This window comes from Podarcis filfolensis (genome assembly GCF_964270895.1).
Source record: "Podarcis filfolensis genome assembly, chromosome: 5".
Taxonomy (NCBI): domain Eukaryota; kingdom Metazoa; phylum Chordata; class Lepidosauria; order Squamata; family Lacertidae; genus Podarcis; species Podarcis filfolensis.
Window position 1 is genome coordinate 79,007,032 of NC_139608.1, and position 22,296 is coordinate 79,029,327.

The following is a 22,296-nucleotide window of genomic DNA, read 5'->3' on the forward strand; positions in this document are numbered from 1 at the left end:
TTGGTCCCTGCTCCTGCCCACCTAGCAGTTCAGAAGCATGTCAAAGTGCAAGTAGATAAATAGGTACCGCTCCAGCGAGAAGGTAAACAGCGTTTCTGTGCGCTGCTCTGGTTCGCCAGAAGCGGCTTAGTCATGCTGGCCACATGACCCAGAAGCTGTACGCCGGCTCCCTCGGCCAATAAAGCGAGATGAGCGCCGCAACCCCAGAGTCGGCCACGACTGGACCTAATGGTCAGGGGTCCCTTTACCTTTGCCTTTACCTTTAAAGTTCATTGACTCACATGCCTCAGTAACCATATATAGGTATATATTAGACACCGGATTTGTGCATGACCTGGGAAGCTGTTTGTACACTCCCATGATAATCTTATCCGATTGTGGGAAAAGATTTTGCTTTCTTCTCAGATAAAATGCACTTCTTCAGTCCTTCACTAGGCAATGTGTTTGTGGTTAAATGCAAGAGGCTTGATTGATAATAGGATCTGCAGGGGAAGAAACCGCAGGATGAAAGTGAGAGGAGTCAAGTAGCAAACGCAGACCCAGATCACAGAAATAAATCACATTCTGTGACATCAAACAACTCCAGTTCCCTGCAGCTGTGTCTCAGATGAGTTTCTGGGTGTGTGGGAAGAAACCGGCCAATCGTTCCTTTGTGTTTTCACCCCACCTCCCAAACAGGCTCTTGAACACTGGCTATTGGCTGCATTGCAGCACACCTCTTGGTTCATTATTATCTCAAACAATGTTGTTTTTGCTATTTGTACATGGATCAGAAGGAGAGACAGAGGCAAAAAGGGGGTGGGAAGTGGGTGGATTTATTTATTTAGCTGATAACTGTAAACTTGTGAAGAAACCAGCACTGGTGACCGGTTATGAGCATAGCGTGCTTTGCAGAGCGTTCATTTGTAACAGCAAACATGGAAGTTAAATGGAAGGAATTCAATTAAATTTAACAGCACTTGGAAGTGAGTACTGATGCAGTTGGTGAAACTGGCTTTGTTAACTCTCCTTATTTTGGAATATTGGAATACTGAAACATTTGAAATATTGGACACCTCCCCTTCCCAGGCCAAATATTTAATAGGGCCCACAACTCATCATGGTTGGAAAGGGATACCCAAGAGAAGAAAGAAGGCTTCTTCTTCCTGCACCCCCATATCTCCCACATTTCTTGCAAAGGGGCAAAGCAATAGGATGTATCCTAACTTTTGCTCTTCCTCCCTCTCCCCTGTCTTTTAAGAGATACAGGTGGTATGGTTTGGGGAAGGAACATCTTCTGCCATCTGCGTAGAAGTGGAGGTTGGCACAGCCGGAGCTTTATTAGATCTCCAGCCCCAACAAAGTCAATCACAGGGGCTTGCATGAGGTTTAGTGGGCGAAAGCCCTGGTAGGATACACTCTTCCCCTGAGCCCAGCTCAGCCACAGCCCCCTATGATCACTTTGGGAATGAGTGTGAGCTGGACCTCCACTTTGCTGACTCCACAGTTTGCGGCTTCACTCATCCACACACAGGTGGGTTGCACTGACAGATACAAATACAACATTTAAAAGATAGGCTTTTAAAAAATAAAGCTCTCCCTGGAGATGCGGATGTCATGGACTGGTTGGACACAGAGGAATAGTGGGAGGACCAGCTGGGGAACCCCCAAGGGAAGACTGCTCAGAGCCCGGGGAGTGCTGGTGGGATGACGATCAGAGGGACAAGACAAAAAAGACTTGGAGAAGGAGGTGTCAGAAGCTGAAGATGTAACAGGGCTTAGTGAGTGGGGAGAGTTGTGACAGAGGAAAGTCCAGAATCAGAGGCAGAAGCTGAAGCAGGTGGGTGGGAGGAGAGAGGCCAAGAGGCAGAGATGAGTCAGGTTGGTGAAGATCATGGGTATCTCTTTCTCTTGCTGCGACAAGCTCCAACCCTCCCTGGTCTCCCAGAACCAGAAGAGGCACAAAAGTATCGAAGGAGATATTGACGATGAACAGATGCAGTCTCTGTGTTATGTACTGAGTTGAATAGGCTCCAAACTGCAGCAGTCTGATTGGTCCTAGAACAATAGGATCCAAAAGGCAGCAGTCTGATTGGTCCTAGAACAATAGGATTCAGAATGCAGCAGTCTGAGTGGTCCTAGAACAATGCAGCAGTATGATTGGTTGGCAGGAACCACCCAATCATGCTCCAGATAGAAGTGAATCCACAACCTGATTGGCTTACAGTAGAATTCCGGAATTAGCCAATCATGTGCAGCCCATTGTGTAAATAATGTATATAAAGCAGATACTTTGAGGGGACTTCCATTCATTCCTCCTCACCACTATGAGCTGAATAAAGAGCATGAAATCACTTTGCGACTCTGAGTATATTTCACTCTGGTTGCTTGGGAAAAGCCCTGATGAGAAGGGGACTTAGATGGCTGTGAGGAGGCAGGGACTATCAGTTTCAGCAACTGATTTCCATGGAGTAAGACCACCAGGAATGAGCTGTTCTGCTCATTAGGCCAGACACTCAGCCAAGTCTGTGGATATCGTGTTTTTTGCTAATAAAGCGTTAACTCCAACTTTGAACAGTATGATTGCTAACCAGCATGCTCTGTGACAGCGGAGAATTGAACCAAGGACCTTCTGTATTCAAAGCAGAGAACCCACCAATGAGCTATGGTGGTTCCCAATACAGCAGGGCAAAGTAATACCATTATGTCACCTCGTCAAAGTCTTCCATTTTACCTCTGTCACTGCTGCTGATCTTCATGCCCTGAACTTTTTCTTTTTAAGTTGCATCATACAAATGGACAAAAGTTGCTCATTTTGTTCTCTGTTTACGGTCCCTCACTTTTCAGTATCTGCCCGTATCCTCGGCACTTTCACTCAGTTCAGTGAGCAGCAGAACTGGCACACCCATTCCGCCTATGTTGATTTACGTTATGTGTCACCTGGTTTTCAAGGTAACTGAACGAGGATCAAAATAAAAGATACAGTGAGGGAGAGGCACTTGGGATATGGCTTTCCAAAAGGCTTGCAAGAAAGCATGTTGCGGGGAAACCAATGCAACCTTATCTATAGAAGAAATAATTCAAATCAGCTTCATAATAAAACATCAGTATCAAAATGTCAGAGCAGTGAATCAACAATCCCATTATCAGCAAGAATAAGGGGAAATACGCTCTGGCCCATGTGGCAGCAGAAAAACAGGAGTGTGTGCACACTTAAAAATATTTCAGAGGAGGGCAAGGCTGTTCAGGTCTTAGTAGGAACAGAGTGAAACACCTGGCAGCCTGGATGGTAAGCAGCAAATTACCAAATTCCCTCACAGACAACCTGGGGTGGGTGGGTGTGCTGTATACCTGTGGCAGGTGGGGCCTGGAGCAAAAGTGAGTGGAGCAACATTACTGAGCACATAGGTTTCCACACACAACCACACCTCACATTTCTGTATTCTCCATCCATCCAGGCAGGCAAGAGCCAGACAAACACACCTGAGAGCACAGATCAGGGCCTTTGAGGGTTGTGGCCTGAGGACAGGGAACGCAGACTGGGAAGGGCATACCCTCCAATGTTTCTCCGATGAAAATAGGGATGCCCTATTCAGTAATAATAATAATGCCCCACCCACTTCTAATATATATTAAAACATAATTAAACATTAAAAAACCTCCCTATACAGGGCTCCGTTCAGATTTCTTCTAAAGGCTTAAGGGTTACATAACTCCATACCCTCCAACATTGCTCTGATGAAAATAGGGACGTCCTAAGGAAAAGCTGGAAATTCCGGGATCAAGTCAGAAACCGGGATGGCTTCTGTACATCTGGGACTATCCTTGGAAAATAGGGACACTTGGAGGATCTGGAAGGTGTGTGTCCTTTGGCTCTGGGGGCCAAACACCTCGGGCTTCCAGGCATGTGCTGGGATCAGAGAGCAGTGTTTTGCTTTAATGCTTGCACAGTCACTGTTGAGTTCAATGCCCCTACATTCAATTCCAAGGACTCCCTGTCAGCAAGCGACATGGTCAATAATAGGAATATTATCAATATAAAAGCAACAGCGAACATCTGCCAGATGTAGGATCCTTCCTTGTTTTTACTTCATTTGCACACCAGCCCCTTTAAAGTTCACCTTGTCCAGAACAAGTTGCACAGGTCATTTGAGCAAAGTAAATGTCTAAAGTCCCTCAACTCCCGTAAACTGTTTTGATCTGTTTGACAAGCGGCTTTCTCCTTCTTCTAATGTTTTAAATTTCTGGCTTTGTTACCAGTTGGTGGAATTGCTTCAAAAGAAAGTTGGAACAAGTTGGATCCTTTGAAGTAGCTACAAAATAAATCTATTTGGGTGGTGGGCAGAGGGTTGTAGTCATACTCTGTTAGGAAAAATTGCATACAAAGATGTGTACCGTATATCAGGAGAAAGTCACACTAAGATGCTTCTCAGGTGTGTTACTGCAATTCTGCTGCTGTTAATGGCCCATATGGATATGCAGCTCTGTATGACAGCATCATAAGCTGCTCTCTTATACATCCGAAAGAGCATAGTTGGATACATGGTATCTCTGGAGGTCCTTCATGGGCTTGGGGTTCCTCCAGCGCTTAACAAGCATTCATCCTGATTTGCTTGCAAAAAGCTGACACAGGAGGTTAGACTTTGTTTTTTTATTGCACATTTGTTCCAATATGTTGATGGGGAGGTTGATTGCAGCGTATTTGCTGCAACAGAGCGCTTTAATGCAAATCTAAATTTCGCGTAGGTACCTGAATCCCTCCCGCAGAATTCTGACAATCTGGAGGTGGACTTAGATAAGTGTCCATGGTCAGAACAGCATCCTCCATGCTATCTTACTTGGTAATGTTTCAACGGAAGTTGCAGGGTCAGCTTTTTGCATGGTCATTCAATGGACACCTGGTGCTTTTGTAATACAGGTCTGTTTACAAGTTGAGCACAGAGGAATAGGCTAGCAACCAGGCACATTGCTAATCATTAAACAGGATGAGCATGCATTAACCAAACCCTCCCAGTGTAGCTGCTTTTTGCCAGCTGTGAAGTCTTCAAGCTCTTTCAGGACAACCAAGCTGTCCTTAACCTAATCAGACCCAAGCAGATGGAATATGTGAAATAAATGGCAGCCACCAGCCATCAGTACTCATTAAGCTAAGGTTACCAGACGTCTCTGTTTCCCGGGGACAGTCCCCAGATTTACAAATCAGCCCCTGACAAAATCCATTCATTCCGGCTGAATTCATTGAAAAAAATCTGGTAACCTTACATTAAGCAAGCATGGTCTAGCCATCAATGTTAATTACCGGTACCCATCTTCAGAGGGCTCTCACTTGATAGCCACCATTTCCAACAAGCGGCATTTAGAGGGACCCATCCAAACTACAGGTGGATCAACAGCAAAACAGAGTCCCCTGTACACATCTCCACCCAAGCAACCAGCATGTGGTCACTGCAGATTCTGGAAAGGTGGAGAGTAGATCCAGAAATGCTGGGTTATTCAAACAGGTTTTCAGCATACAATCAGAATACAAGGCTTTCAAGTATAGATTTATAGATGACAGAATACTGAAAATCTGGATTTTGTGAATCTATGTAGATGGGCCCTTAGTTAGGCCCACCAATCTTGTTATCCCCCAACGATTCCCTGACAGGTTTGGTCTGACTGCATTCCAGAGCAGTCCAAGGCTTGACCCGCAAAGATTTCTTAGAGACGGTCTAGGTCCTTTTTAGAAGAATGGTAACATTTCCCAGATACTTATCACACACAAAAAAAAATTACTAGTGTCAGTTCACATCTACCCACTTTTGGGGGGAACAGTGCAGAAGGCACAGAAACTGTGAGATCTGCTTTAATGATCAAAGACAGAGGGAAAACCTGGAAAACCTGAAAAAGCAGAATTGCAATTATGCACACATTTAATTAATTCTGGCTGCATTCATGTGCGTTCCTTTCAGTGCAGGCCTAAGGGCTGAGTCGCATTTACTGGCAGTAGCAGAGGAGCATTTTGTACTCTGTAGTTTCTCTCAACGCTGCTCCAGTCATGCAGATGTGAAGGAGGAACCTGGGGGGAGAAGGGGGGAGACGGTTGCCAATTTTGAGTGGAATTCAGTCACAGACTAGCAAATGTACATCACACAATTATAGTTGATCAGGACCTGCATAACAAACCTGCTTCTGCCAAAGACTAGGCTTTTAGTGATAAGGAAAGTAATGGGAAAAAGAACTCAAAAGCTTGCTTTGATGCAGCTTCACCTAACCTCCCCACAGATGTGTCAGAAGGAATACTCAATAAGCAGGTCATGTGAAATTGCCCAGAACCATAAGCATTTCAGCCACACAGCTGGTTTATCAACTACATCCTCATCTCAGAAATAGTTTTTGGCCACTTCAGTCACCTCCAGATTAGAGTACAGAAATGCACCCTATATAGAGCTGGCTTGGGGAAATGTTCAGAAGTTGTATTCGGTGCAGAACAGTGGCCTTCCTAAACTGAAAAACAAAACACAGTTGGGGGACATTTTCCTACCCCAAGGCAAATTCCATCATATATCTCCAGGTACTAAAAGGTCTCAAAACATATTCATGTGTGAGGTATATGAGGAAGGACACTTAAACCTGTTCTCCTGTAATTTTTTTTTAATGTGGCCCATTTTTTACCCCAACATTTTCTCCTAGCTAGGGCTGCGAATTGTGCCATGCCATAACATTTGTTAGCTTTCAAGGTGCTGCAACACTTGCAACATACTAACATGGTTACACAACTGAAATTCAGAGAACAAGCATAGCAGATGACTTTTCTATAGTGGAAAGTATTTTCTCTTTAATTCAAAAGCACAAAGCCACCCAACGAATGGTGAAAGGTTCGTGACAGACAAAAGGAAGTACTTATTCACAAGCGCATAGTTAAACTATGGAATGTGTTGATGGCCACCAACGTGATAAAGGAGGATATTAGACAAATTCATGGAGGATAAAGCTATCAGTGGCAGCTATGTCACATCCACTATCAGAAGCAATATGCTTCTGCATAGCAGCCAACTTCTGGGGACTGAAATTCCTTCCCCCCCCCCGAAATATTTTAGGGGGTTGCCTCTCCCCACCAAGTCGAAGGGTATTGCCATTCAAATGGTGCACGTTTGCCATATCTTGTGATCAATTTTGTGGAGAGGGGCTTACCTGCCCCCCCCTCAACAACATTTTATTCAAGTTGGCCTCCTTGTGCCTCTGGATACCAGATGCTGGAGAAAAAATTGCTGTTGTGCTCATATCCAGCTCCTAAGTTATCTGGCTGAACACAGTGAGAACAGGACAGTCCTTGTGAACCAGCTCCAGAGCAATGTTTCAGTTCTTTTTCATCCACACATATTACAAGACCTGATGCCAGCATCGCAGTCCAGTGCCAGCTGCAGCCTGGGTTTGGGGCCCTAACACCACACCATAGTGAGACTATAGTTCGAAGTTGCCCAAAATTTCAGGGTGTCTTGAAAACACACACAAAAAACCCTCTTTCTCCTCCCTTCCACTGGGGTAAAAATGCCCCTGAGACGGAAGATTATAGTTTCAGGAGATAGCAGGGGAATCGTCGAAGAGGGAGAAAGGAAAGTTACATAACTGGGCACAACCGCTCCGAATATTGCATCATCTCAGACCAATCCATCTCCCATCGCTTCCTGCAAAGAGCCAAGCCAGTTTCCCCGACCCTTGCCATTTCTGTTACGCAACCGCGAAGCGCGCAAACTTCGGCAAACTTTCCTCTGCATTCCTCCCCCCGAAAGAAAATGAGGAGAGAGAGAGAGAGCAGCCCTTTTAGGAGCGGCTGAGATCCGCAGGGGGGCGCAGACAAAGGCATTCTCCTGATCCGTGCGAGAGATCTTCCCTGCGCGCGCACACTTTTTTTTCCTTTTTGGAGCGTGCTTTCCCCCTCTCCCCTGCGAGGAAATGGGCTCTCCCGATCTCCTCACATGATCGCCGAGGCACTTTCGCTTTTCCATATATTGGAGGCGGGCGGGGTGACAGCTCTAGCCAGGGGGAGACCCGCCGTTTCCGTCGCGTGTGCGTCTCCGGCGCGCCCTCGGGGAGCCTGCGCTTTACGCACTGGGAGGTGTAATCCGAAGCCGCCGGTTTAAATAAAGCGCAGCCTTGCTGCCTTTTTCCAAGGGAGAGGTTGCCAACGTCAGATCTCTTGCGCTGCTCTTTTCCGAGGAGATTTCTTCTTCCCTACGCAGAGGAAAGCGTTAACAGGAAGGAGGGAGAAAAGAGAGCAAAAATGATGAATGGGACGCTGGATAGCCTGTGCGACCACACACTGAATGAAGACGAAGGGACGTTCATGTTTACATCGGAATCGGTAGGGGAAGGACACCCAGGTAAGGACTTGGCGCAGGGGATTGCAGCTCGTTTTGAAAGGTTGCAAGGAGATCCTGTAGTATTTTATTTTTTTTAGCGCGCTGGGGCGGGGAGGCATACCGCGTGCGTGTGTCTATAAAGTACATTTAACGTATGTCCCCCTCACCCCCCAAAATCTGGGAACTGTAGTTCACGCCGAGCTACAGTTCTTAGCACCCGCAACAAACTACTATTCCCAGCGTTCTGTGGGGCGGAGGAAGTGCTTTAAACGTGCTTTAAATTGATGGTATGCACGCAGCCGAAGTTTTGGGCTTCTTTTCACCTGCTGTTGACTCATGTGAGAGGTAAAAGCAGCCTCTCCGGGGATGCCATTGCAGACCCTGATTCATTCCCCAGGGGGCATAGCTTCGAAAACCACTGCTAGCCACTGCAGTTCTTTCTGTATTGCGATTTGACCGTGCACCTTTCAGAACAATCCCATCAGGAATGTCCATGCCACAGCTTTGATAGCTCCAGATCTGGCACTGATGGACACGATCCAGCCAAAGTTACATGCTTCTAAAGGCTCGCTGGTGTTAATGACACACAGTGTATTCTGTGCAGTTTTCTAGGATGCAAATCCTGGCGAGTTCTGCCAAGCCTACTTCCAAGTAAAGGGGCATAGGATTGCAGCCAGTTTGAAATCAATGGGATTTAAAATACTGAACGTCTGTGTCTGTTGCAGTGAGACGCCCAGAGAACAAGAGTTGGGTGTGCACACACTTTTAAAAAATTGTTAAGATAGTGTATTTTATTAGGCCTGTTCCTCTTGGTTTGTGTGTACATATTTTGGAGTTATGCAGAAGAGCTCGTAAGCCAAATGATTCACCCTCCCAGTTAAAACTTCTGTGTAACTATTAAAAATAAATAGATCTGTATGTTCCTACACTGACAGAACTTAGTCCCTTTAGCTGGGGGCTGCATTAATCTGATATTTCAGTGGACCTTGTGGAATTCTCCCACATGCTTGCTATATCATTAAACTGTAAATCATTGCCCATAGCAGCTGGGCATGATGGTAGGACATATTATCCGGCCTCCTCCTCTCTATACACAAAGCGACCGGTTCCTCACACCTCTTTCTTAATTATTGTAAAAGCAAGGCAAATTGAAACTTTTTTTTAAAGAAAAGGGAATAGACATTATCTGTGCCAACATTCCAGCTCAAGTTTGTTTTATCTGGCAAGTCTGAGACTTGCGACGTGCTTGCAGCAAATACAAACAGATAAATGATCTTTTGGACAAGGCCGGTGTATGTATGTGCATGCATGCGCGCGTATTAGAGCTGTTTGAGGTACTCAGATGTGTATTTGGCACTGTATATCTTTCAGCATGATTCAGGCCTTTCCTTCTGATTATGTAACAGTCAGCGGAATTGAAATATACTCAGAGTCGCAAAGTGATTTCATGCTCTTTATTCAGCTCATAGTGGTGAGGAGGAATGAATGAAAGTCCCCTCAAAGCATCTGCTTTATATACATTATTTACACAATGGGCTGCACATGATTGGCTAATTCCGGAATTCTACTGTAAGCCAATCAGGTTGTGGATTCACTTCTATCTGGAGCATGATTGGGTGGTTCCTGCCAACCAATCATACTGCTGCATTGTTCTAGGACCAATCAGACTGCTGCATTCTGAATCCTATTGTTCTAGGACCAATCAGACTGCTGCCTTTTGGATCCTATTGTTCTAGGACCAATCAAACTGCTGCAGTTTGGATCCTATTCAACTCAGTACATAACACCCCTCCCCTCTAAGTTCCAGTCCTGCCCGGGAGGTCGCATTCATAGTCCTCAAGGTACGCCGGCGGCCTACGTGTGCGTTGCGGCCTGGGGTGCTCCCTGGTCCGGGGTTCAGGTTCTGGTTCGTGTTCCAAGGATGCTGGCTGTGATGGGGCTGTTTGGTCTGGCACAACCGGCTCGCTCAGTCGTGGTTCTGGTTCCGGTGTCCTTTCGGCCTCATGGGTCCTCTCTGTATTTACTGATTCTGCCTCTCCTGCTTGCCCCTGCTGCTCTATGGGCCTAACTGCCCCACTGTTCCCTTGGGACTCCTCTGACCTGTCCTCCTCCTCCTGGTTTTCTCCCGGGAATCGTCGCCGTATCTGGTCGCAGTGGCGGCGCCAGCATTGCCCCCCATCTGTTAGCACCTCATACGACACGGGGCCAGTGACCCTGGTGACTGTGGCGGGTACCCATGCAGGGCCTGCCCCAAAATTCTTTTTGTACACTGGGTCCTGGGCCTCGAAGGTCTGGGGGTTCCTGCCTTCCCCCACCACTACCTCATCCTGAGCTCTATCGGGGTGAAGGCGGTCCAATCTGATTGCAAGGCACCGACCCATTAGTAGTTCAGCGGGGCTCCAGCCAGTCATTGAGCTGGGGGTGCTGTGCTGTGCTAGAAGGAATGTGGCAAGGCAGTATTCCCAATCCCCTTGCATCATGCGGCGAAGGGTGTCCTTGGTGGTCCGCACCATGCGTTCTGCTTGGCCATTGGTGGCAGGGTGGAATGGCGCCGAACGGATGTGGCGGATGGTGTTCTGCGCTGTGAAGGTTTGGAATTCTCCTGACGTAAATGCAGTCCCGTTGTCTGAGACGAGAGTGTCAGGGAGCCCGTGGGTTGCAAACAGCCTGCGTAGTACTCGGATGGCTGCGGACGTAGAAGTGGACAGTACCAGTGTGACTTCCAGCCATTTGGTGTAGGAGTCCACCACTATGAAGAATGTTTTCCCCTGAAAGGGGCCAGCGAAGTCCACATGCAGGCGTGACCATGGTGCTCGGGCGGACTCCCAGGACTGGACTGGGGCCCTTGGGGGATCTGGGCGGGATTCTTGGCAGGCCTGGCAGTGTTTGACCCAGGCCTCTATCTCTCCATCGATCCCCGGCCACCACACATAACTCCTGGCAAGGGCCTTCATTCTTACTACCCCTGAGTGTGTCTCGTGTAGGGCTGTGAGGACCCTTTTGCGGAGGGGCTGGGGAACAACGACCCTGCTTCCCCATAACAGGCACCCCTTGTGGGCCGACAGTTCATGTTTGCAGGTTGTGTAGCCGGTGAATTCTGGCCCGGGGCTGCTGCTGGGCCATCCCCTCCACACCCAGTCCAGGACCCGGGAGATGACCCTTTCTTTCTTGGAATGGTGTGCAACTTCTTGTGCCTGAATGGGGCGGTCGGGAAGCAGCTCCAGGCTCATAACCTCTTGTGCAGGTGCTGGGTCGGGGCCTGTTTCCCGTAGTGGTAGCCTGCTGAGGGCGTCCGCATGGCCCATCACCTTCCCAGGGCGGTGAATCAGTGCATACTGGTAGCTGGCAAGGAAAATTGACCACCTGAGGACACGAGGAGACAGCATTTGGGGGGTCTGCTTTTCGGGGGCAAACAAGCCAAGCAACGGCTTGTGGTCAGTCACCACGGTGAAGTCCCGGAGGGTGAATGGGGCCGGCCTGAGCTTGGGACCCCCAGTAGGACACAGTTTCCTTAAGGTCCTTGCCGAGATTATGGATAGAGTTGAACCCGTGTCAAGCTCCATGCGGCATGGGGCCCCCTCTATCTGTACCTCTACATAAATTTTCTCTATGTTGGGGTGGGGCAACTGGTATACCTGGAAGTCCGTGAGCTCCATCGAGTTGCCTTGGTGCGTTGGGCCCCGGGACCTGGGGCTCTTGGATTGGTCATCTGATGCCTGGCGTCGGGTGGGCCGAGCCCGACACACCCGGGCGATGTGTCCCAATTTTCTGCACTGCCTGCACTCTGCGTTACGGAAACGGCAGGTCCTCCTCTCGTGACTTTCTCCACAGCTTGCGCAGTTCCCTCCTTCTCGTCGAGGCAGCTGTGGTATGTGGGCTGCTTGAGTGCGCTGCTGTACTCGGTGCACCTCCTCCCGGTTGGATCCTGAGTCGTCGGTGAGGTCTTCGTGGTGGACCCTCGGTTGGGACGGCTGGCTCGGCCGTGCCTCTTGCGTCGAGCTCTCGGCAGCTTCCGTTGCCAGGGCCTCCTCCAGAGCGACCTGGAACGTTAGGTTCTTCTTAGCGTAGAGGCGTCGTTACAGCTTCTCATCCTTCAGGCCACTGACGAGGCGGTCACGAAGCATGTTCTCCAATTCTGAGAAGTTGCAGAACCGGGCGGCTTGGCGGAGAGAGGTCACAAACCCAGTTATGGTTTCCCCAGGGGCTTGCCGCTTTGCGTAGAAGGCATTTCGACGAGCCACCACTGAGGGCTGTGGCGAAAAGTGCCCCTTCAGCTGTTCCATTATTGTTTTATATGGAACAGTAGCAACGTCTTCAGGCGCAAGGAGAGCCCGGGCGATTTCAAACGTCTCCTCTCCGCAGACGCTGAAGAATATTGCCCTCTTCTTGGCGTCTTCTTCCTCGGTGACCCCTTTGGCTTCTAGGAGGAAGGTGAAAGCTACTGTAAGCCAATCAGGTTGTGGATTCACTTTTATCTGGAGCATGATTGGGTGGTTCCTGCCAACCAATCATACTGCTGCATTGTTCTAGGACCAATCAGACTGCTGCATTCTGAATCCTATTGTTCTAGAACCAATCAGACTGCTGCCTTTTGGATCCTATTGTTCTAGGACCAATCAGACTGCTGCAGTTTGGATCCTATTCAACTCAGTACATAACAGGAATTAAAACAAAACAGAAGAACTCGTTTAGTTATTAGCATTCAGTTGGATGGGGGAGAGGTCGCACCAGAGTTTGCTCCCCCTCTCGATGCATTAACTGGATATCTTGTGCCAACTTCTTATCTGGCATGTAACAACCTCTGGCGACTGCGGGAGAATTCTGCCACTCCACAACACCGAGGAGACATTTTTTGTCCAGTTAATGGGGCTGCCAGCACCTTAGGCTTCCATCAGTTTTTTCCTTAAGTGGCAGTGATGCCAAGACGCTGGCTGATCCTGTTTCTTACATTATATTTATAGACACTAAGAATGACATTTGAACTTTTACGTTAAGGGAGGGGAACCTGAAGCCCTTCAGTTCTTGGTAGACTATAGTTCCCCATCATCCCTGACTGCTGGCCATACTGAATAGAAAACTTGACAAAGGTTTCTGTGGTATCAGTGGTCTCAGATTTGTGAAGGTCCATTCACACATGTAAGTCAATAAGTGATGGCTATGAAATGTATGAACCAACCAACCTTGATTCTTCTATTTGTAAGGCCAGGTTTTTGTTCCCTTTTGCCAGAGTGCACTGGTCTATTTTGAGATCCAGTTCCCTCTCTAGAATCCCCAAGCTGTCTTTCTCTGCTTAATGGTACGTCCAAACCTTGAACTCTCAAATTAAAGCATGTTTAGATAGGGAAGTTAAACATATGCCCAGTTCTCTCCCACTGAAATAAACAGGATTATTTAAAGTTTACTGCTTAGGCTGAGTTGTTTTTTTTTAAAGAAGAAGCTTTGTCTAGATTCTTGGAGGCTTCCAAGATTGTCAGTGGATCTTCTGATAACTGGAGTTCAATGGGATTATTTGGCCTTCTGGTCACCCCCCCCCTTTCAGATCCTGAGTGATGTGTGCATGAAAGACTGTAATGCTCTAGGGAGAACACTGATGCTCCAGAAATCCAAAGAAGGTATAATTTGGCTGCAAGAGTAGGTTTAAGACAGGGTTTTGCAAACTTGGGTCTCCAGCTGTTGCTGGACTACAACTCCCATCATCCCTAGCTAGCAGGACCAATGGTTGGGGATGATGGGAATTGTAGTCCAACAACAGCTGGGTAACACTGGTTTGGGATATGCAAGAGCTGCAAGTTTATTTTATATTTGTATGCTGCTTTTCCCAACAACAAAGCTGAGCTCTGTGTGACTCACAACAATAACACATCAGAAAAAGAAGCAAACCACAGTTCCATCAATATAATCAAAATAACACAGTAGAGTTTGTTATCTGTCTGGTGTTCCCCACATACACTAATTCCCCTGTACAGTCTATGTGTCTGGATAGCCACAGTTTTGCAAGGTCCATGACTACCCTCCTTTAACCTGTCACACATGTCTCCTGTATCTGGGCCAGCTTGTACACCTCAGAGGGCAGGATTTGGCCCTGGGGTCTCCTGTCACTGATCCGTGGTGTGTGTGTGAGTCAAGTAGAGTTGTGCAAAATCTACAGTATTTTCCTTAACGAGAAATGAGCAGACAGCAGTCAACAGAAGGAATGTGCAATTGTATACTTTTCCTCTAGTGGTTATCCGCCTTCCTTAAGGGAGGGGAGGGTTGATAGTGAGCGACCAGGTGAGTGATGCAAACGAAAGACAGGCATCCCACTGGATAGTCCAGTTTCTCCTGGGTAAGACTGAAAAATGTCTACCACTTGCTTCTTCCAGATATATAAGCTGACCCATTCTGCAAGCAAACCAGATGAAAGTTCCTAGAAGTGGGGTGGGGGTGGGGAATACATTTAGGTCATCTGTGCAATTGGGGAACAATATTATATAGTGAAAAAGCGAAACTGGATGAAACAAACTGCAACCCAGCATAGCGTGAGCCACAATTAAGACTGCAGTTCTTAAATGCATGTCTGGGATTAAGTCCAACTGAACTCTGGGACTTCTGAGAAGACATGCTTAGGAATGTGCTGTTAAATCCTCTTGATTAATTACTTGCTAAATTGTGGCCTAGTCTTTACATATCACTTTCCCCAGGCAAGTAAGTATGTTTTACCCACACTTGGGACCAGGGTACAGCTTGGTTACACAAAATTTCACAGCTGTCAGATGAGGTAAATAATCACCCAGGTTTGGGGTTTTAGTTATTGCAACAGATTTCTGAGAAGTGCAGTGTCAACCTTGGAAGGCCCTTTTTGTAGCAGTGTAGCGCATGTGTCCCAGTGACGCAACATCAGAGAAAAGCACACAGTGAGTTTGGACAAACATGGCAGCTAGGACAAATGACTAGTCGGTGTCATCTCACTTAGCTCTGACAATATCAGGTTGTCACATAAAAAGAAATTTTTAAAAATCGGGCGCTGTTAATGTTTCAATGTAAACACACTGCCCCTCCTTCCAGAGTTTAACGTCTGTTTGAATTTCATCCGAAATATTCCAAGTTTCCTTTCCTAATCTAGAACAAAAACACGATGCCATGCATTTCAGTCCATTTAACCGAAACTGTAGAATAGTTGCCATGACAAATGTTATGAACTGATCATCGTGAAATACAGTGGCAGAATGAGAAAACAGTTGCCGCAAACACACACTTAGAGTAAGAATGTCTTTGCTGACCTCCCCTACGGTAGGAAAGGGAGAGAGATGCCAGGTGGGTTTCTATAGGGATGGACTTCCATTCTCTGGGGCCACCACCGAGAAGGTGGCGTCCCTTGTCCTGAAGGAGTTGGGTAAGGAGAAGAACAAAGAACAAGACCCTTTCTCATGATTTAAGGATGGAACAGTTCAACACAGTGATTTTGTCTACTGTCGGGGATCTCAGAATTGCTTTTAAGGGGGGAGGGTCAAGGGGATCCAGTATTAAAGATGGATCTTTTGAAAAGGCACAGTTCTTAAGTATTACAGAATAGCAGAGAAACTAAAAGTTCTCTCAACCTCAACTCAGTCTCCCCCTCTCCATGCTATTGATCACCGTCTCTCTCCACACCTAAACTCTGTTCCCAAGACACAGCTAGTATGGCACTGCAGGGTCCTGAAATTGCACCCCTCCCTGTCTATTATCAATTAGCCTTGGTGATATCAGCTGGGTTTTTTGTGTTTTGTTTGGTTTCTTTTGGCCATCCCTTGAGATGGGGTGGCTTGCCCTCCCAGCCAATCAGAGGTTAGCCTCTAACCCCTCCTCCTCTTCCCCCACCCCACTTGGCAGCCATTCCAGAATCCCTGCCTACCGTACAAACACTGGTTAATCATTAATGCTGTGAGGAAGTGGTACATGGCTTTGGGAAGTTCATTATCGCCATGGACCTGTTTAGAAGCTGAAAGGCCGAGCGTTCATGTCCATCCAAATAAAGCCTGATGCAATCATCACTCAGATCGCTTCTAGATTAAATGGGCCAATGTGATGGAAGCTCACATAGACGTAAGGTTGCCAACTGGCCAGGAAGAACAACTGCAAAGCCAGCTTGGTTTGTTCCTGTGCCTTTAGCAGAGCTTAGGCATAACCCACACATGGACTTCTTCATGGCATGGAGCTGAACATGATCACCTCTTTAGCTGATGCAGATCTCATTGCTGTTAAAGGCAAAGTTGACAGGGCCAGTTTGTAAGCTGACTACCCTAGTTGAACTCGGGCCGAGGAAAGCAGAGTTCAGAGCCAAATTGGGCTTTTTAAAATTAACATTAAAAGCAGCTGCTGGCAAATTGAAGGAGGATGTGGATATAGTCTAGCATCTTGTAGAGGGAGTGATTTTTAACCGGGAAAGGAATTTACTCCTTTCCCCATATACCCTATCCTAGTCAGCCGTCCATTGCTGAATTCAAGAAGTTTTAAAAGGGAAGTAAAAGGGCTGAAGGTCTAATCACAGTTCTCTCGGATCCCAAGTGCTTTGGTCTTTCGCCACAAAGCACACTGGGTGCCCTCTGCTACGTACGTCACTTTCTCCCTAATCTACTTGTAGGGATTTTAGGTTAAAATAGGGTTGTCCCCCACTATTTGGGGTGAGGACAGTCAGGATACTGGCATGAAAAGGGGGAAGGAGAAGTATTTCAGATTTACCGTTGCGGGAAACATCTAAGGGTTCAAGCTGTAAGCAGCGCTTGCTTTGAACACTTCACATTAATATTACTCTTATTTTTAATTCTTATTAACTGTCCCTCAACAAAAGTTATCAGGGAACGGGACAACTGATAATAATACAAAGTAAAAACTTCGGCAATAAAACTACAAAATAACCACAATCATAATATGCACGGTGTATAATCCCAAAACAATACACAGTGTTTGTTTACCCTCATGCGCTGAATGGAACAGATGTTTTTTCCATAGGTGATGAAAAATGATGTCAACAAGCATCAATAAGCATATATCCAACAGGAGGGAGCCATGATTGAGAAAGCCCCACCTCAAGTCGCCATGGCACATACTTTGGTTAAGGAAATACACTGCCAGTAGGGCCTTTTCCTTAGATATTGGAGCATGGCCGGCACATACCAGGAGGGGAACTTCACCATGCATACCTGAACAGCAAAAAGTACTAGCTGGACCGGCCAGAAGGCTCACGTGCATTACAAAAGCGTCCTCGCCACACTGATGTTAACCAGACATGGGCACAAAATGTCTGAAAGGCTATGTAAAGTGCAGTCCTAAACCACGTCTGCTCAGAAACAACTCCTGTTGAATTCACCGGGGCTTCCTCCCAGATAAGCAGGGTTAAGATCACAGCCTTTGTCTTTGTGTACAGAAGTGATCCGAGAAACACACGCAAAGAGTTTTAGCTGCACCACCAACACCACCAAGGACTTTGATGCCACTGATGGGGCAGAGAATCCTTGTACTTACCCCTCTGCCAGCTTGCCTGCCAGCCTGCTTGCCCACACACTGCTGAGTGTCTCTTTTTCAACATGATCCAATCTGGCTTTTTTCTGATGCACATAGATTTGCTGTTATCAAAATATCAAATTCCGCTTCTGTCCCCCCCCCCTCGGCAAGTCTAGAGCTTCTTCTCCAGTGGAAGTTTACATCCTACCTTCTAGCTAGCTTCCTTTCTGGTCCCCTTAGCAGGTCTGTTGATTTTGTAGGCATGTCCAACAGGTTGATTGCGACCCACTGGTCGATTGTGGGGTGTTCCTCGTTGATCCTTGGACCCTGAGTGATCTCTATCCCCGCCCCAAAAAACTCAACAACACTGGCTCCCTAAAAAAGCCTCAACAACTCTGGTCCATCCTCCAATGACAATGGGTAAATCACTGCCAGTTTTTTTAATACTGTGAGTAGATCGCAATCTTGGGAGTTGGATGTGCCTGTTGTAGATCATGTCACCGCTTCCAACCCGGACCCTGAGGCCCTTCTTCATGTGCCTTCTCCATGAGAGGTCTGGAGGGCGCCTACACGAGAACGGGCCTTTTCTGCGGCGGCTCCTCACTTCTGGAATGCTCTCCCCTGAGAGGCTCACCTGGCACCTTCATTACATATCTTTTGGTGCCAGGCAAAAACATTCCTCTTTTCCTAGGCCTTTGCCTTATTGAACAATCTATGGCCTTTTAAGGAAGGGATGCGGGTGGCGCCTGTGGTGTAAACCACAGAGCCTAGGGCTTGCTGATCGGAAGGTTGGAGGTTCGAATCCCCACAACGGGGTGAACTCCCATTGTTTGGTCCCTGCTCCTGCCCATCTAGCAGTTCGAAAGCACGTCAAAGTGCAAGTAGATAAATAGGTACCGCTCCGGTGGGAAGGTAAATGGCGTTTCCATGCACTGCTCTGGTTCGCCAGAAGTGGCTTAGTCATGCTGGCCACATGACCTGGAAGCTGTCTGTGGAAAAACGCCGGCTCCCTCAGCATATAGAGCGAGATGAGCGCACAACCCCAGAGTCGTTCATGACTGGACTTAACGGTCAGGGGTCCCTTTACCTTTAGCTTATGGCCTTTTAAACTGTGTGTGCAAGGAGAATGGTTTTTGTTTGTTACAATAGTATGTACAGTGGTACCTTGGTTTACGAACAGTCCTGTTTACGAACTATTCGGTTTACAAACTCCACAAAACCGGAAGTACTGTCCAGGTTTGCGAACTTTACCTCAGTCTACAAACAGAAACCAAACGGTGGAAGGGCACTGGCGGCAGGAGGCCTCGTTAGGGAAAGTGCGCCTCAGTTTAAGAATGGATTCGGTATAAGAACTGACTTCAGGAACGGATTAAGTTTGTAAACCGAGGTACCACTGTATTCTTGTGTTTTTATATTGTAAACTACCCTGTGATCCTCAGATGAATGACAGTATAAAAATTTAATTAATTAACAATGATAATAAAAATATTAAAGAAGCATTGTGTTACCCCAAGTTAAATCAGAGATTGTCATGTTTGGAATTAATCAGTCCGGTAGCAAGCAGCATGTTGGTACTGTGATCCAAGCTGGGGTGTCATGCAGTAAGTGTTCCCTGTTTCCAGCTATGAAGTCAGGATTCTGAGAAGTTGCTAGTCAGTTAATATTGGCCAACCCTCTCAAGTAACACCATCTACAATATGTTGATGAATATCTGGTGTCCCAGGTTGGCGACAGAGCAGAAAGAGGAGGCACTTCTCTCTCTTTTTTTTTATCTATGCTTTTCATATTCATACATTTCACTAATTTTACAATCATTTTTACATTTCAAAGCTTGACTTCCTTTCCCCATCTTTCTGCGGTTCCTTAAATTTATTTTTAATATCTTCTGCATTTCCAGATTAACTTAATTGCTAATTTATTCATCTACTTTAAAGATATAAAACTGCAGGTTATTACAATAATCTTGCCAATGTTCTTACCTGTTTACATTTTTTCTGCAAATATTCCATAAACCATTTCCATTGTTGTTGTTTAGTCTTGTCCGACTCTTCGTGACCCCATGGACCAGAGCACGCCAGGCACTCCTGTCTTCCACTACTTCCCGCAGTTTGGTCAGACTCATGTTTGTAGCTTTGAGAACAGTGTCCAACCATCTCGTCCTCTGTCGTCCCCTTCTCCTTGTGCCCTCCATCTTTCCCAACATCAGGGTCTTTTCCAGGGAGTCTTCTCTTCTCATGAGGTGGCCAAAGTATTGGAGCCTCAGCTTCACGATCTGTCCTTCCAGTGAGCACTCAGGGCTGATTTCCTTAAGATTGGATAGGTTTGTTCTTCTTGCAGTCCATGGGACTCTCAAGAGTCTCCTCCAGCACCATAATTCAAAAGCATCAATTCTTTGGCGATCAGCCTTCTTTATGGTCCAGCTCTCACTTCCATACATCACTACTGGGAAAACCATGGCTTTTACTATACGGACCTTTGTTGGCAAGGTCAACAACCATTTCTGTACTTTTATAAAAAGTTTGTTATCTTGGTTTCTTATTCTTCCGGTAACTTTCACCATTTCTGCATATTCCATAAGCTTTTTATCCATTCTTCCTTTGCTTGGACTTCTGCTTCTTTCCACTTTGGGGCAAGTAACATTCTTGCTGCTGTAGCATACATGAATAAGTTTCTATACAGTTTACAAAGTTCTATCCCTGTAATTCCACCCCCCCTCCAAGAAAAAGGCTTCTGGGTTTTTTTTTGTGTTTTTGTGTGTGTGTTTTTAATTATAAATGTTAGTTTAAACATCCTTTTCAATTCATTATATAGCATTACTGGGAAAGATGGGGCACTTCTTGAGCCTTTGTGACTAGCAGTTGTTTTAAGAAACTTTAAAGTCTTATATGTGTGAAGGTCTTGCTTTATACCAAGCCAGACCACTGGCAGAGGCTCTCCAGAGAATCAGACAGAGGTCCTTCCTAGGCCTCCCTGGAGATTGAGCATGGGACCGTTCGTATGCGCTCCACCGCTAATCTATGGGCCCTTCTCAGAGTCTAAAGACTGGCGTTGTTTAAGCCTTAAAAGCTGCATGTAGCCCAGCTGCAAGACAAATGTTATTGGACTCCAACTGCCACCAGCCCCAGGCAACATGACCCCACGGTCAGAGAGATCGAGTCCAGCAACACCTGGAAGGCCAGAGGTTTCCCATCCCTGCTCACTTTACTCTTCCCCCAGTGGCGTAGCGTGGGTTGTCAGCACCCGGGGCAAGGCAAGTAATTTGCGCCCCCTAACCCGTGGATTTGCGCCCCCTAACCCGTGGATTTGCGCCCCCTAACCCATGGATTTGCCCTAACCCCAGATGTTGCGCCCGGTGCGGCCCGCCCCCCCTGCACCCCCCACGCTACGCCACTGTCTTCCCCTGCATACTTCAGATGACTTCCCACTGTGAATTGGGAGGACTAGAGGATCTCAATCTGGGATAGTGGTGGTGGAATTCATTTGAGACTTGCTCTGCCGGCAGCTGTGGCTTTGCAGTATCTGATCTTTGCAGGCATATTCCCTCTGTATCTTGTTTCATTTTTGTCTCAGCCACGCTGGTCTGGTCACCGGTGGAACTGAATTCTACTCCGATCTGTCTTTGCTCCTTCAAAGCCTTAGAGCTGGGACAATCTCATGGGCAGGGTAGCTCGTCCCAATATTATGAAAAGATGCAAAATGAGAATTGGGTTGTTCACTATCTCTGTATGCTCTGTAACAGGCATATGATTAGTAGCTTTTGGGGGGCAAATTGTAGCACACAGTGTGGCTTTTTAATGGATTCAATTTGTTGAATTTTTCTTAGGTGGGGGCAGGCAGCATGCATATGATAGAGCCATAAAATGCAGAGTATCTAAACGAAACTTTCCACTTGTCAATCCCATGTGTCAAAAGCAGTGCATGTTTCTGGTTTCTTCTCTCAGTTGCCCAACTGATCTCTTTCAGATAAGATATGTGACCAGATCAGTGATGCCGTGCTCGATGCCCACCTGAGGCAAGATCCGAACGCCAAGGTTGCTTGTGGTAAGAGACCGTGTCTGAAATGATGGCTGCTCTGCAATTACCAGCCAAAAATAATTGTGATAGGTGGCGTGGAGAACCCATATATTGCAAGGACCACTAGCAGAAGTGTCAAAAGCAGGGGGGAGGTTTTGCGTTGCCCCTCCAAACTGTTTCCCAGATTGTATCTGTCTCGCTGTTCTCGCAACAGAACTCAAGGGATGCCTGCAAAATCCATACCCTGCATTCCATTCCTTGGTCATGCCAGAGTGTGACAAAGATGGAACCCAGGAACTGGCAACCATGCATATAAAAGTAGATCTCTACAAAGAAATCATTTTGGGGTGGGGCCAGAAAATGAGGTTCCTCACACCCAATTTTGCTTTCATTTCTACCCCTATGACTTTTAAGTTCTCACTTTGGTTTTTGTTGTTTAAATTATGCCAATAAAGGCTGAATGATGAACAATGAGGTTCTCACTTGAGAGGCTTTGTCTACC

General features: G+C 46.8%; 1 protein-coding gene across 3 annotated transcripts in view; it reads left to right on the forward strand.

The window, feature by feature from the left end:
- Positions 1-4,657: 4,657 nt before the first annotated feature.
- Positions 4,658-22,296, forward strand: part of MAT1A (methionine adenosyltransferase 1A) — a 33,719-nt gene continuing 16,080 nt past the window's right edge. For all 3 annotated transcript variants that reach the window (XR_014548307.1, XR_014548308.1, XM_083614830.1), the window contains exons 1-2: positions 4,658-8,342; positions 21,744-21,821. Coding sequence is in view for 1 of the 3 variants with exons in the window: in XM_083614830.1 (XP_083470956.1) it covers positions 8,243-8,342; positions 21,744-21,821 (178 nt within the window). In the remaining 2 variants the exon portion in view is untranslated. The remainder of the gene's footprint in view (positions 8,343-21,743; positions 21,822-22,296) is intronic.